This window comes from Pongo abelii, chromosome 2 (genome assembly GCF_028885655.2).
Source record: "Pongo abelii isolate AG06213 chromosome 2, NHGRI_mPonAbe1-v2.0_pri, whole genome shotgun sequence".
NCBI classification, from domain to species: Eukaryota; Metazoa; Chordata; class Mammalia; order Primates; family Hominidae; genus Pongo; species Pongo abelii.
This window is the reverse complement of record NC_085928.1, coordinates 15,577,782-15,589,800: the sequence shown is the minus strand read 5'-3', so window position 1 is coordinate 15,589,800 and position 12,019 is coordinate 15,577,782. Positions and strand designations below refer to the sequence as shown.

General features: G+C 36.4%; 1 protein-coding gene across 2 annotated transcripts in view; it reads right to left on the bottom strand.

Annotated features, from left to right (window-relative positions):
• The window catches only part of KPNA1 (karyopherin subunit alpha 1), a 90,654-nt gene that overhangs the window by 36,516 nt on the left and 42,119 nt on the right, over positions 1–12,019 (bottom strand). For both annotated transcript variants that reach the window (XM_009238466.4, NM_001132546.1), the window contains 3 exon segments: positions 6,480–6,587; positions 3,044–3,143; positions 314–408 (listed from right to left, as the gene is read on the bottom strand). In XM_009238466.4, the coding sequence (XP_009236741.1) occupies positions 314–408; positions 3,044–3,143; positions 6,480–6,587 (303 nt within the window).

The window sequence follows — 12,019 nt, the reverse complement described above, 5'->3', positions numbered from 1 at the left end:
AATTTTATGTAGCCCACACGTAAGTTCCTAGTTGTAATGGCTCCTCTGCTGTAAACATTTCCCTATTAGAGAAGTATTATTTACAATCATAAAACATTTTAAATGATTAAAAATGATAAGAATAATAAAGAGTATAAGGAAGGCCTACATGTTAACAAAGCTATGAAAGCAGCTTGCAATGTAATTGTCAGGAATATCATTATAAACAAACTTAATTCTTCATACACATAAAAATTAGTAACAAATTTGTGTACAAAACAAAAATTTTCAAAAGGAATTAAGTTATGAGGCAATAAATAAAAATTACTCGCACCTGCAGTGTACAATTCTCTTTTCGTTTGAGGAACTCCACAAACCTGGCCACTACTCCTGGTGTGCTGATAACTTCATCAATAGGAGGGTTAGGTTCTGTTTCCCCATAAAATAAAAGAAAAAAAAAATCCTTTGATTTCAATGCAAGAACTTGACAGCTCAAAATTTCTTAACATCCCTCCCTCCATTTACCATCTCTCATGTTGGAAATCTACCCAAAACAAATGAAATGTCAAATTGGGTTTATCACTTTGAGGATAGGGTAGTCTGGAATGTTTCACAATGAAGACAAGTCTCAATATGAGAATAAAGGATGGGAAGAATTCTTAAAAATTAAATTACTGCCTCCACTTTTTAGAAAACCTAAAAAGCAGGGGGCAAAAAACCCCTCAAAAGACCATTGTTAAGTGTTCTGGTATACTTCCTTCTAGCCTGTTTCCTGTACATGGGTTTTAAGTCTAACTGCTCTTGTCTGTTGTAAATCGTCTTAAGGAATTGCATTACCAGATTCTCAGTAGGCCTGCAGAATTTAATTTTGTACCTGTAGGAGCTAGCAAGAATTCGCTAAGATTGACTTGCCAACTTAATCTCACTTTCATTCACGATAATACAGTATCCTATAAATGATGTCACTCAATAAAAACTTATAAGGCAAATAGGAAAGAAATGTCATAGACAATCAGATTAATAACTTCAGCCAGAGACTGACAAAGTTACTGACAATATGCATGTGGCAACGCCAGAAAAATGGCAATTAGATCACAATACTACTAGGCAGATTCTTACCCAAGTCAATGGCCTTACTGAAAGAGGTGACTAATGATTCAATGTTCATTTGGAGAGGACTCTAATGACATGTCATTTACCTGGTTCAACATTTCTATTAACCACTCAGGTAAACACAAAAAAACAAATTTGATGATTATAATAAACTAGTTAATATGCTGAGTTACAGAAATAACACAGAAAAAGAACAATAAGTCAGAATAGGCAACAACAACAACAAAAAACCGAAATAAAGCAAAGTTCAGCATCTAAATTTTTCAAACGGCAATTTTTTAAAATCTACATGACTTCACAAACAAAACCTAACAACAGTTCGTGAACGAAAGCACTAGGGAGTTTAGTTTGCTGAAAATTCAATAAAATATTACTATGCCATGACTATCAAAATAACTAGCTACCTTGGACTACATTATCAAAATAGACACTCCTAGGGCAAAGAAGGTAACCTCTCACCATACCCTACATTAATAACAACACATCTGAAATATTGGATTCTAGTTATCACATTTTTAAGAGGTATGCTGGCAAACCAGAATACATGCAGGAAGGTAGCAGAATGTGAAAGCCCTTAAAAAAAAAAAAAATTACAGAAGAAAACCATTAAGCTTAGCATGTTGAAAGAGATAAGACTTTTTTAAAAGGGGTGAGGAAGTATACATTTCCTTCAAATATTTTTAATAAGCGGTCTGCAAAAGACAATTTTTTTTTGTCATAGTGGTAGTTTTTTATTCCACTTAACCTCAAGGGATATATTAAATTTTTTTTAATCACTAATGACTCTAAACAACCATAACTTAATACTGGGGGGTTTAAGTATTTACTATCAACGTAATAATTGGTTTCAGAATTCTTTTTACTTGCCCAGGTTGATAACAAATATCAGATTCCATTCTACACTAATTATATCAAAAAAAGTAATTACCAGCCGGGCGCAGTGGCTCATGCCTGTAATCCCAGCATTTTGGGAGGCAGAGGCAGACGGATCACGATAGGAGATCGAGATCATCCTGACCAACATGGTGAAACCCTATCTCTACTAAAAATACAAAAAAGGCCGGGAGCGTGGCTCACGCCTGTAATCCCAGCACTTTGGGAGGCCAAGGCGGGCGGATCACAAGATCAGGAGATCAAGACCATCCTGGCTAACACAGTGAAACACCATCTCTAATAAAAATACAAAAAATTAGCTGGGTGCGGTGGCGGGCGCCTGTAGTCCCAGCTACTCAGGAGGCTGAGGCAGGAGAATGGCGTGAACCCGGAAGGCGGAGCTTGCAGTGAGCCAAGATAGCGCCACTGCACTCCAGCCTGGGCGACAGAGCAGGGCCACAGAGCGAGACTCCGCCTCAAAAAAAAAAAAAAAATACAAAAATTAGCTGGGCGTGGTGGCGTGTAACTGTAATCCCAGCTACTCGGGAGGCTGAGGCAGGAAAATCGCTTGAACCAGGGAGTCGGAGGTTGCAGTGAGCCGAGATCGCACCCAGCCTGCACTCCAAACTGGCGACAGAGCCGTCTTAAAAAAAAAAAAAAAAAAAAGGTAATCACCCTGCCCACCAGTAAATCCATTCCTAACTTTCAGTGGTAAATTGCTAACATTAAAATCAACAATCATAGCTCTTTCAAGGAGTATTTTTAAAGTCACTCTATTAAAAAAAGTCAATCTCTCAATTTGAATTAACATGAGATACTGACTACTACTCACTGTAAGGTCTTTTATAAAATAACCCAAAAATGAAAATAATTCTGTTTTCTGATCCTGGTAAGATCCCACAAATAAATAGGAAACTTAAAATTTAGGCATGGTTCACAATTACATATATGTCTGTATTTTTATTCTTTTATTGATAAATATACTCCAAAACAAATTATCTGTGGTATGAAAAACAGACTATGGGAAAGTAATTTTGTAGAGACATGAAAAAATATACTGAACATATTCATAGCTCACCTTTTGAAAGCAGTTTCCTGAATTTCTGTGTTGCTGAAAGCTGTTGCTCTGGGCTTTTGGAAAATATCATTTCAATCATGTCAGAAGTGATGACACCACCCTGCGATCACAAACAAAAGAACATATAATAAATTATCAACCTTAATTCAAAGGAAACAAAGATAACAGATATCATGGCCAAGTTATTAAGTTAATCATACTTCCCCAGAAGTTACATAAAGGTAGGACAATCTTTACATATAGAAATGTGTAAGATGATTAATAATATAATGAAGCCAAATTCTTTGTCTATCATTAAAAAGCTCACAGTAGAAAGTAATCTTACTAGTAAATAATAAGACAAGGAGCTTATTGCTCTTCCCCTTCTTGCTCATCACATAGCTGGCTATTCTTTGTTATCAAAATTAAATGTTAAGTTTTAAAAGATGGCTTTTCAAGACCTCCAGGCCTAAAGTAGCCACTCTATCTCTATCACAGCACCGTATTTCAATTGTATGCCCAGCCCTTATTACACTCCCAGATATTTTTCTGTGTTCCTCCAGTATACTGTAACTTCCTTGTAAGCCCAAGACCCTGTCTTACTCTATCACTAAGGGCTGGTGTACTGTAAATGCTCTGCAATATTTATTGAGTGAGTATATAGAGTGGTCCTGTATAAATCTAGCCACTGCCAAATTCAACAGCTGACTTTTAAACTTATTTAAAATTTCTTTCTTGTTTTATTAAAACTTTCCAGTTTCCCACTACCTTCTTGCTCTATTAGAATGTTTCCATTTCCCACCCTAACTCATCGCCAGTATTAGCAGTTAATTTTCTTCTCAGGGTCATTTGTCACAAAGAAACAAAGTTCTTATTTCATGAAGGGCAGCTGTCAACAAGATGAATTGTGAAGAAAGCTGCACTAAGCTGTAAACGCTGGATGGCTGGTAAGCAATACCTAAGAATCCTCATAGGGGAATATATGACGCATTCTACTCAAGAATCAGAAAAGTAACTATTTTCAAAATTGCAAGACTGATTCCTAAATAAAGGTTTCTATATGATTTGTTATGAATATGTTTGCACAAACACATTCATATATATATATATATATGTATACACATTAAACAGATATCTTTTTCTTCCCTCTCTTGTTGTCTTATAGCAAGCTGTACTGACTTTACATCACACTATTTAAGTACTGTTAACTTTACATTATAATATTTACGTCACAGGCTATCAAGGACAGGAGTGAACATCACCCAAAGATTTTGCATCCTCTTCTGCAGAAGGAGTTAGTACAGATGTGCCTCAACTTACAATGAATGGGGTTATGCCCCACTAAACCCATCATAAGTTGAAAATATCATAAGTAAAAAACACACTTAATACACCTAACCTACCAAACTTCATTGCCTAGCCTAGCCTACCTTAAATATGGTCAGAACACATACATTAGCCTACAGCTGAACAAATGATCTAACGCAAAGCCTATTTTATAATAAAGTGTTGACTATCTCATGTAATTTACTTAATACTGTACTGAAAATGAGAAACAGAGTGACTGTATGGGTATTCAAAATACAGTTCCTACTGATTGCACATTGCTTTCACACCACTGTAAAGTTGAAAAATCCTGACTTGAACCCTCCTAAGTCAAGAACCATCCACACATTTTTAGTTGCACAAAGGAAAGTTGTAATCTGGCTGGGTGCGGTGGCTAACGCCTGTAATCCCAATACTTTGGGAAGCCAAGGTGGGTGGATCACGAGGTCAGGAGTTCGAGACCAACCTGGCCAATATGGTGAAACCCCGTCTCTACTAAAAATACAAAAAATTAGCTGGGGGTAGTGGCACACGCCTGTAGTCCAAGTTGGCCTCATCCAATCAGTTGAAACCCTTAAGAGCAAAGACTAGGTTTTCTGAAGAAAAAGGGATTCAACAACATCAACTCTTAACCTGAATTTATAGTGGGCCAGTGTGCCCTGCAGATTTCACACTTGCCAGCTCCCAAAGACATGAGCCACTTTCTTAAACTAAATTTCTTTCTCTCATTGGTTCTGCTTCTCTGGAGAACCCTAATACAATCCATAAAACACTTTATATTCACTTAACACTCTTTTTTAAAAAACTGGAAAGACTGGCTTTCTGAAGGGCCTAGAAACTTTCATCACAAAATGATGGCATTGGCTTTATCTGTATGAATTCCAAAGGAAATAATACTACCCTCCCAACTCTCAAAGAAAGCTGGTTCATGTAAACTGGAGATCTATGAAATGAAATTAAAAAACTACAAAATACTACGAATAGTATGCCACCATTTACCAAAAAAAAAAAAGGTGGGGGAGAGGAGAACATTTTAATATACAAAAGTTCTCAGAAAGAATAAATAAGAATTTAGTAATACTAGTTGCCAATGGAGAAAAATACTAGGTGGCTAAGCGGAAGAAAGACTTTTCCTCATTTTTTTTAAATTGTACTTTTTTTGTTACTACAAACAACAGTACCTTTTAGGAGATAATTTTCTTTTTAAAAAAACTGTGTGTGTGTGTGTGTGTGCGCGTGCGCGCGCACGTGTACATGTGTATATATATACACACACGTGTACACATATATACACACGTGTACACATATATATATACATGTACACATATATAACCTATTTTTAAAATTACATAATTACAATACTCTAGAAATCTAGATAGGTCTAATCCATACAAATAAAGCATGACTTTTATCTCTTCATGTTAACTTCAAAAAAGTAACAAAATGGTTTACAACAGAAAAATCCAACAGTTCTGATGTGGAATCAAGTTTTTAAATCATACAAACAGGTCAATTTTGTAAATGAATACAAAATTATTTTCTTTAAAGTATCTCTTATGGCTGGGTGTGATGGCTCAAGCCTGTAATTCTAGCACTTTGGGAGGCCAAGGCAAAAGGATCACTTGAGGCCGGGAGCTCACCTGGGCAACATAGTGAGATCCCGTCTCCACAAAAAATTTAAAAATTTGCCAGTGATGGTGGCACATGCCTGTAGTCCCAGCTATTTGGGAGGCTAAGGCAGGAGGATCACTTAAGCCCAGGAGTTCGAGGTTGCAGTGACCTATGATTGCGCCACTGCACTCCAACCTGGGCAACACAGCAAGACCCTGTCTCTAAAACATAAATAAATAAATAAATAAATAAGGTGTCTATTATTATTCAACTTTTAAAGAATAATTTTATCTTATAATTAGCTTTATAAGTTTTTATAGCAGAATTAATCTTTATAATTTAACTGCACTTCATCCAAAATATAATAAACATTTAATGAGCCATGAGATTAAGCATATTCTTTTTAAAAATGAAATGCCAAGTACTTTTTGTAGCCATCTAACCTTTTTTTAAAACTCAAAAGGAAATCTACATCTCATATCTTCATCACAAAAACACTGAAAAGAGTTCATTATCTTACTGGTGCCATCTCCATGTTATTAATCTGAGCCTCATGAAAGCCTCCATCTGACATAACTTCTTCTTCTGTTTCTTCTTCTGCTGTAGCAACATTTCTCCGCTTGAATAACTGAAATATAAAAGATTGGTAGCAATGTAAATGTAAACTCTAACACAAAAGAGTTCAACATTCAAATACTAGGCACCCCATTCAAAGTGGAGTCTTTGAAAATCATTTTTAAAATTCTAAAGCTGTCAGCTTTTACTGATGAGTAACCATTTCAGATTTCTCCATAGTCTTATAATCAAATATAATTAACTATTACAACATGCTATAAACAACACTTGATAAGGTAAAACTTACTAAGAGAGGTCTGACACTGCATGACATTAAAAAAAAAAAAGGTTGGAAAAAGGAGCTGGGTCATGCTTGGCCATTTTCCTCATCCCTTTATGTGAAGTATACATCAGGACAGTCCTAACAACGTACCAGGGAAAATGAAAATAAAAACTATGTTCAAATGACTTAAAACTTCCCTCCTAATCTCCAAAGATGGTGGACTGTGGCTTCTGACCTTCCCAACCTATCCAGCAACCAGTGGCAACAAATGATGACTGCTTAAGCACTACCTTTAAAGCAGCTCCGTTAATTTGTATAGGCAAAGGAGACTAGTTCTCTCCAAAGTCAGCCAACTAGGGTGATTACCATTATATCCTTACGAGTCCTGGGCAGCACATTTATTCATCAAGCCATGATGGAGTAACAGTAACTTACCCTCTCTCACCCTAAACAACTAAAAACAGACAAAATACATAAAATAATGTTTCAGCCATTGGACGACAAAAACCACAGAGTAGTGATATCTCAGAAAGAAAAACCGAAGATAAGCCCCATTACTGCCTCAGATTACTATGCAGACAGTTCCAGGCTGCAGTGCAGGAAAGGTAAACTCAGCCAGAGTTTAGATGCTCCTTGAATTTGAGAAAACACAGTTCAGAGCTGAGAAGGCCAAGAGACCTAAATTTCATAACGCAGAGTACAACACAAAAAGAACACCCAAGATCTACAGGAGGTTCCCTCTGAGATTTAACTTAATACTAATCAGCACATAATCATATTCTTCCAGAAGACAGAGGCAGAGATAGTGCTTCTCAACTCATTCTAGGAGATCAGCATTACTCTAATACCAAAACCACCTACCAAAGGCCTATTTAACAGTAGTTTCTTTTACCCAGTACATATCCAGCTATCAAGAAAAAATTACTAGGCATACTAAAAGATAAAAAACACATTTTGAAGCAACAGAGCAAGTATCAGAACCAGATTCAGCCACGGCAGTGATGTTGAGATTATCGGACCAAGAATTTAAAACTACGATTAATATGCTAAGGGCTTTAAATGGATAAAGTGGACAGCATACAAGAACAGATAGGCAATGTAAGGAGAAAGATGGAAATTCTAAAAAAGAACTAAGAAGAAATGCAAGAGATCAACAACAGAAATGAAGAATGCCTTTGATCGACTTTTTAGTAAACAAGACACAGCTAAGGAAATAATCTCTGAGCTTAAGGAAATCTCATTCGAAATCTTTAAAACTGAAAAGAAAACAAAAAGGACTGACAAAAATAGAACAGAGTATCTATGAACTGAAACAACTACAAATGGTATAATAAACATGGAATGGAAATATCAGGAGGAGAGGAAAGAACAAAAGAAATATTTGACACAATAATGACTGAGAAGTTCCCCCAAATTAGTATCAGACACCAAACTGTGGCAGGCCATGTCTCATTAATGCAGGGCTCCATAACAACTGTTTCAGTACTGACTGACTAGTTAAGTTAAATATTAAAAGCTAAAAAAGCCAGTGCCCTTATACAAAGGCTGGAATGTAACAAAAGCCCGCCAAGAGTTTTGCCTAGGCCTTTCCTGGGCCTTAAAGCATAACAAAGAAATTCCCCAGGCCTCCACAAACAAGTTTATTGGATGTCTGAAAGAACTCCCCAAACCTCCAGGAGCAGGAGACAAGATAAGGGTAATCACCCCAGCACCTGGATTAAGTAAATTTACTGAGATTCCAGAGGAAGGTCTTCAAAACTCAGACCTTACTTACAGATTAAAAGAAATTTAATCACTCATGTCTTTAGATGAATACACACTTACACGTAGACATATAGCTTAAAAGGTATATAACATCTGGAAAACTTTGTAATTTCGAGTTGGTCTGGCAATAATTTCTAGGTCTTCTCCCTATAACAGGTTACAAAAATAAAAACTCTCTTCCTCCCCAGTTCATCTGCATCTCGTTATTGGGCCACGAGAAATAGCAGCCCAACCCTCAGTTTGGTCTGGGAACAAAACCACAGGAAGCCCAGAGAACACCAAGCTGGACAAAGGCCAAAAAAATCCCACTACACCTATGGATATCATTTTCAAACAACAGAAAATCAGAAATAAAGGGAAAACAATCCTAAAAGACAAGGGGGAAAACACTGTACTTACACATGAATAAAGATAAGAATGATAACCACACATGCCAGAAGAAAGTGAAATATTTGAAGTGTTGAGAGAGAAAACCACCAACCTAGAAACTCTGAACCTTGCAAAATCATCCTTCAAAAGTGAAGAGACAAAATAAAGATTTTTTTCAGAATACTAAGGAAATTTATTGTCAGTAGACCTGCTTTGCAAGAAATGTTAAACGAAATTCTTTAGCAAAAAGGAAAATGATACAGGTCAGAAACTTGGATCTACATAAAGGAAGAACATCAAAGAATGAATAAGTGAATGTAAAATTAAAACATCTTAAAAATTGATTTAGCAGGTAAAATTTTGTTTAAAATAACAACAATGCACTTGATTATGTATGCTAATGTGTATATACATAAGATTACATACATTTCCGTATAAGTTAAATGAGTAGGCCGGACACAGTGGCTCACACCTGTAATCCCAGCCCTTTGGGAGGCCGAGGTGGGCGGATCACGAGGTCAGGAGATTGAGACTATCTTGGCTAACATGGTGAAACCCCATCTCTACTAAAAATACAAAAGATTAGCTGGGCATGGTGGCGGGTGCCTGTACTCCCAGCTACCCCGGAGGCTGAGACAGGAGAATGGCGTGAACCCGGGAGGTGGAGCTTGCAGTGAGCCAGTATCACACCACTGCACTCCAGCATGGGAAACAGAGCAAGACTCTGTCTCAAAAATAAATAAATAAATAAATAAATAAATAAATAAAAATTTTTAAAAAAAGTTAAATAAGTAACATGAATGATACAAGGAATGGAAGGGAGAAACAGGATTATCTCACAGTAAGATACACTATCTGTTAAAAGGTATAGTGTTATTTTAAAGCAGATTTGAGGTAGTTGTAAATATACATTTACAATCTAGGACATTCTAGGACAACCACTAAGCAAAGTAAAAAAGTACAATTGATATGCTAAGAAAGAACAGAAAATGGAAATCATATAAAATGCTCAATTAAAACCACAAAGGCAGAAAAAGAGTGAAAGACAAAACTAGAAACAAAAAAACAAGGCTAACAAATAGAAATCAGCAACAAATACGGTAAATATCAATCCAACTATCTTTGCAATCCCTTTGACTGTCAATAGTCTAAGTGCACCAATTAAAAGAGATTGTCAGATACATCTTGGAGTCATCCTATTCAGGGGTGAGGGAACTGGAGTATTATTTATAAATCATCTTCCATCATTGGTTCAAGGTTGTTGGGGAATGTTAATTTCCTAGTACCTGCAACCTGTCACACAGATGCAAAATTGGAATTCAGTGGCCACAGAAAGTCCTCAGGTAAAGAAATGCAGGTTCTGATGTAGAAGCTGGGCCTGCATACAATGCAGGGGTGAGAGTAAGGGCAGGAAACGGAAGAGGTCAGCTATAAAATACCCTTATATCTGTCAACATAATCACTCTACACCTTTACATTTAGTCCTGCAATTCCTTGAAAGTACGCAGTATGTCCCAAAATGCACACCGTTTTGCTTATACAACGTTTTCCTTCACTGATTTTAATTTAATTGACTGAAATATTCAGTTCAATATTCTAAATAAATCAGCATTTTGGCAAAAAATAAAGACTAAAAGAGACTGTCAAAGTGGATCACAAAAACAAGAACCAACTGGATGCGGTTTACAAGAAACCCACTTTAAATAAAAACACAGATTAAAAGTAAATAGATGGAGAAATAGATATCATATTAACACCAATTAAAAGAAAGCGGAGTTGGCCAGGCATGGTGGCTCATGCCTGTAATCCCAGCACTTTGGGAGGCCAAGGCAGGCAGATCACACGAGGCCAAGAGTTCAAGACGAGCCTGGCCAACATAGCAAAACCCCATCTCTACTAAAAATACAAAAATTAGCCAGGCGTGGTGGTACATGTCTTGGGAGACAGATCTTGGAAGACAGAGATTGCAGTGAGCCGAGATCGCGCCCCTGAACTCCAGCCTGGGCCACAGAGCAAGACTCTGTCTCAAAAAAAGAAAGCGGAGTTATCTGTAGTAATTTCAGACACAGCAGATAAGGCAAGTTAAGTTATCAACGATAAAAATAAGGATAAAAAGACATAACAATGCTTAGCGTCTATAAGCCTAACAACAAAGTGTCTGTGTAGGCAAAAACTGACAGAATTGCAAGGAGAAATAAATGAATTCGCTATTATAGTTGGACACTTCAACACCTCTCTATCAGAAATGGACAGATCAAGCAGGGAGAAAACCAGTAAGGACATAATTGAATTCAACATTAATCAACTGGATATAATGAACATCTACAGATTATGTCACAGAAGAAATAACAGAATACACATTTTTACACTCATTGGATATTCATCAAGATAGACCACATTCTGGGCCATAAAACAAACCTTAACACATTCAAAAGAACAAGTTATAAAATGTCTCCTCTCAGGCCACAACAAAATTAAATTACAAATCAATAACAGAAATATAATTTAAAAAAAAACCCAAGTACTTGGAGATTAAACAACACACTTCTAATAACACATAGGTCAAAAAAGAGATCTCAAGAGAAATTTTAAAATATTTTGAGCTAAATGAAAATAAAGACACAACTTATCAAAATCTACGGGATGACGTGCAAGCAGTGCTTAGAGGGAAATTCATAGCATTGAATGCATTTACCAGAAAAGACAAAAGATCTGAAATCACCTAATCAATCACCTTAAAAAAACAGAAAAAGAAGCTGCGAATTAAATCCAAAGTTAGCAGAAGAAAAAAATAAGAGCAGATATCAATGTAACTGAAAACAGGAAATCAACAGAGAAAAATCAATGAAAAAACCAAAAGCTTGTTCTTTGAAAAGACCAATTAAATCATAAACCTCTAGCCAAGTAGACTAACAAAAAGACAGAGGACACAAACTCCTAATATCAGAAATCAAAGAAAGAAAATCACTACAAATCTCATGAACATTAAAAGGACAATAAAATAATACTGGCCAGGCACAGTATACTGGCTCACACCTGTAATCCCAGCACTTTGGGAGGCTGAGGCAGGCAGCTCACTTGAGGTCAGG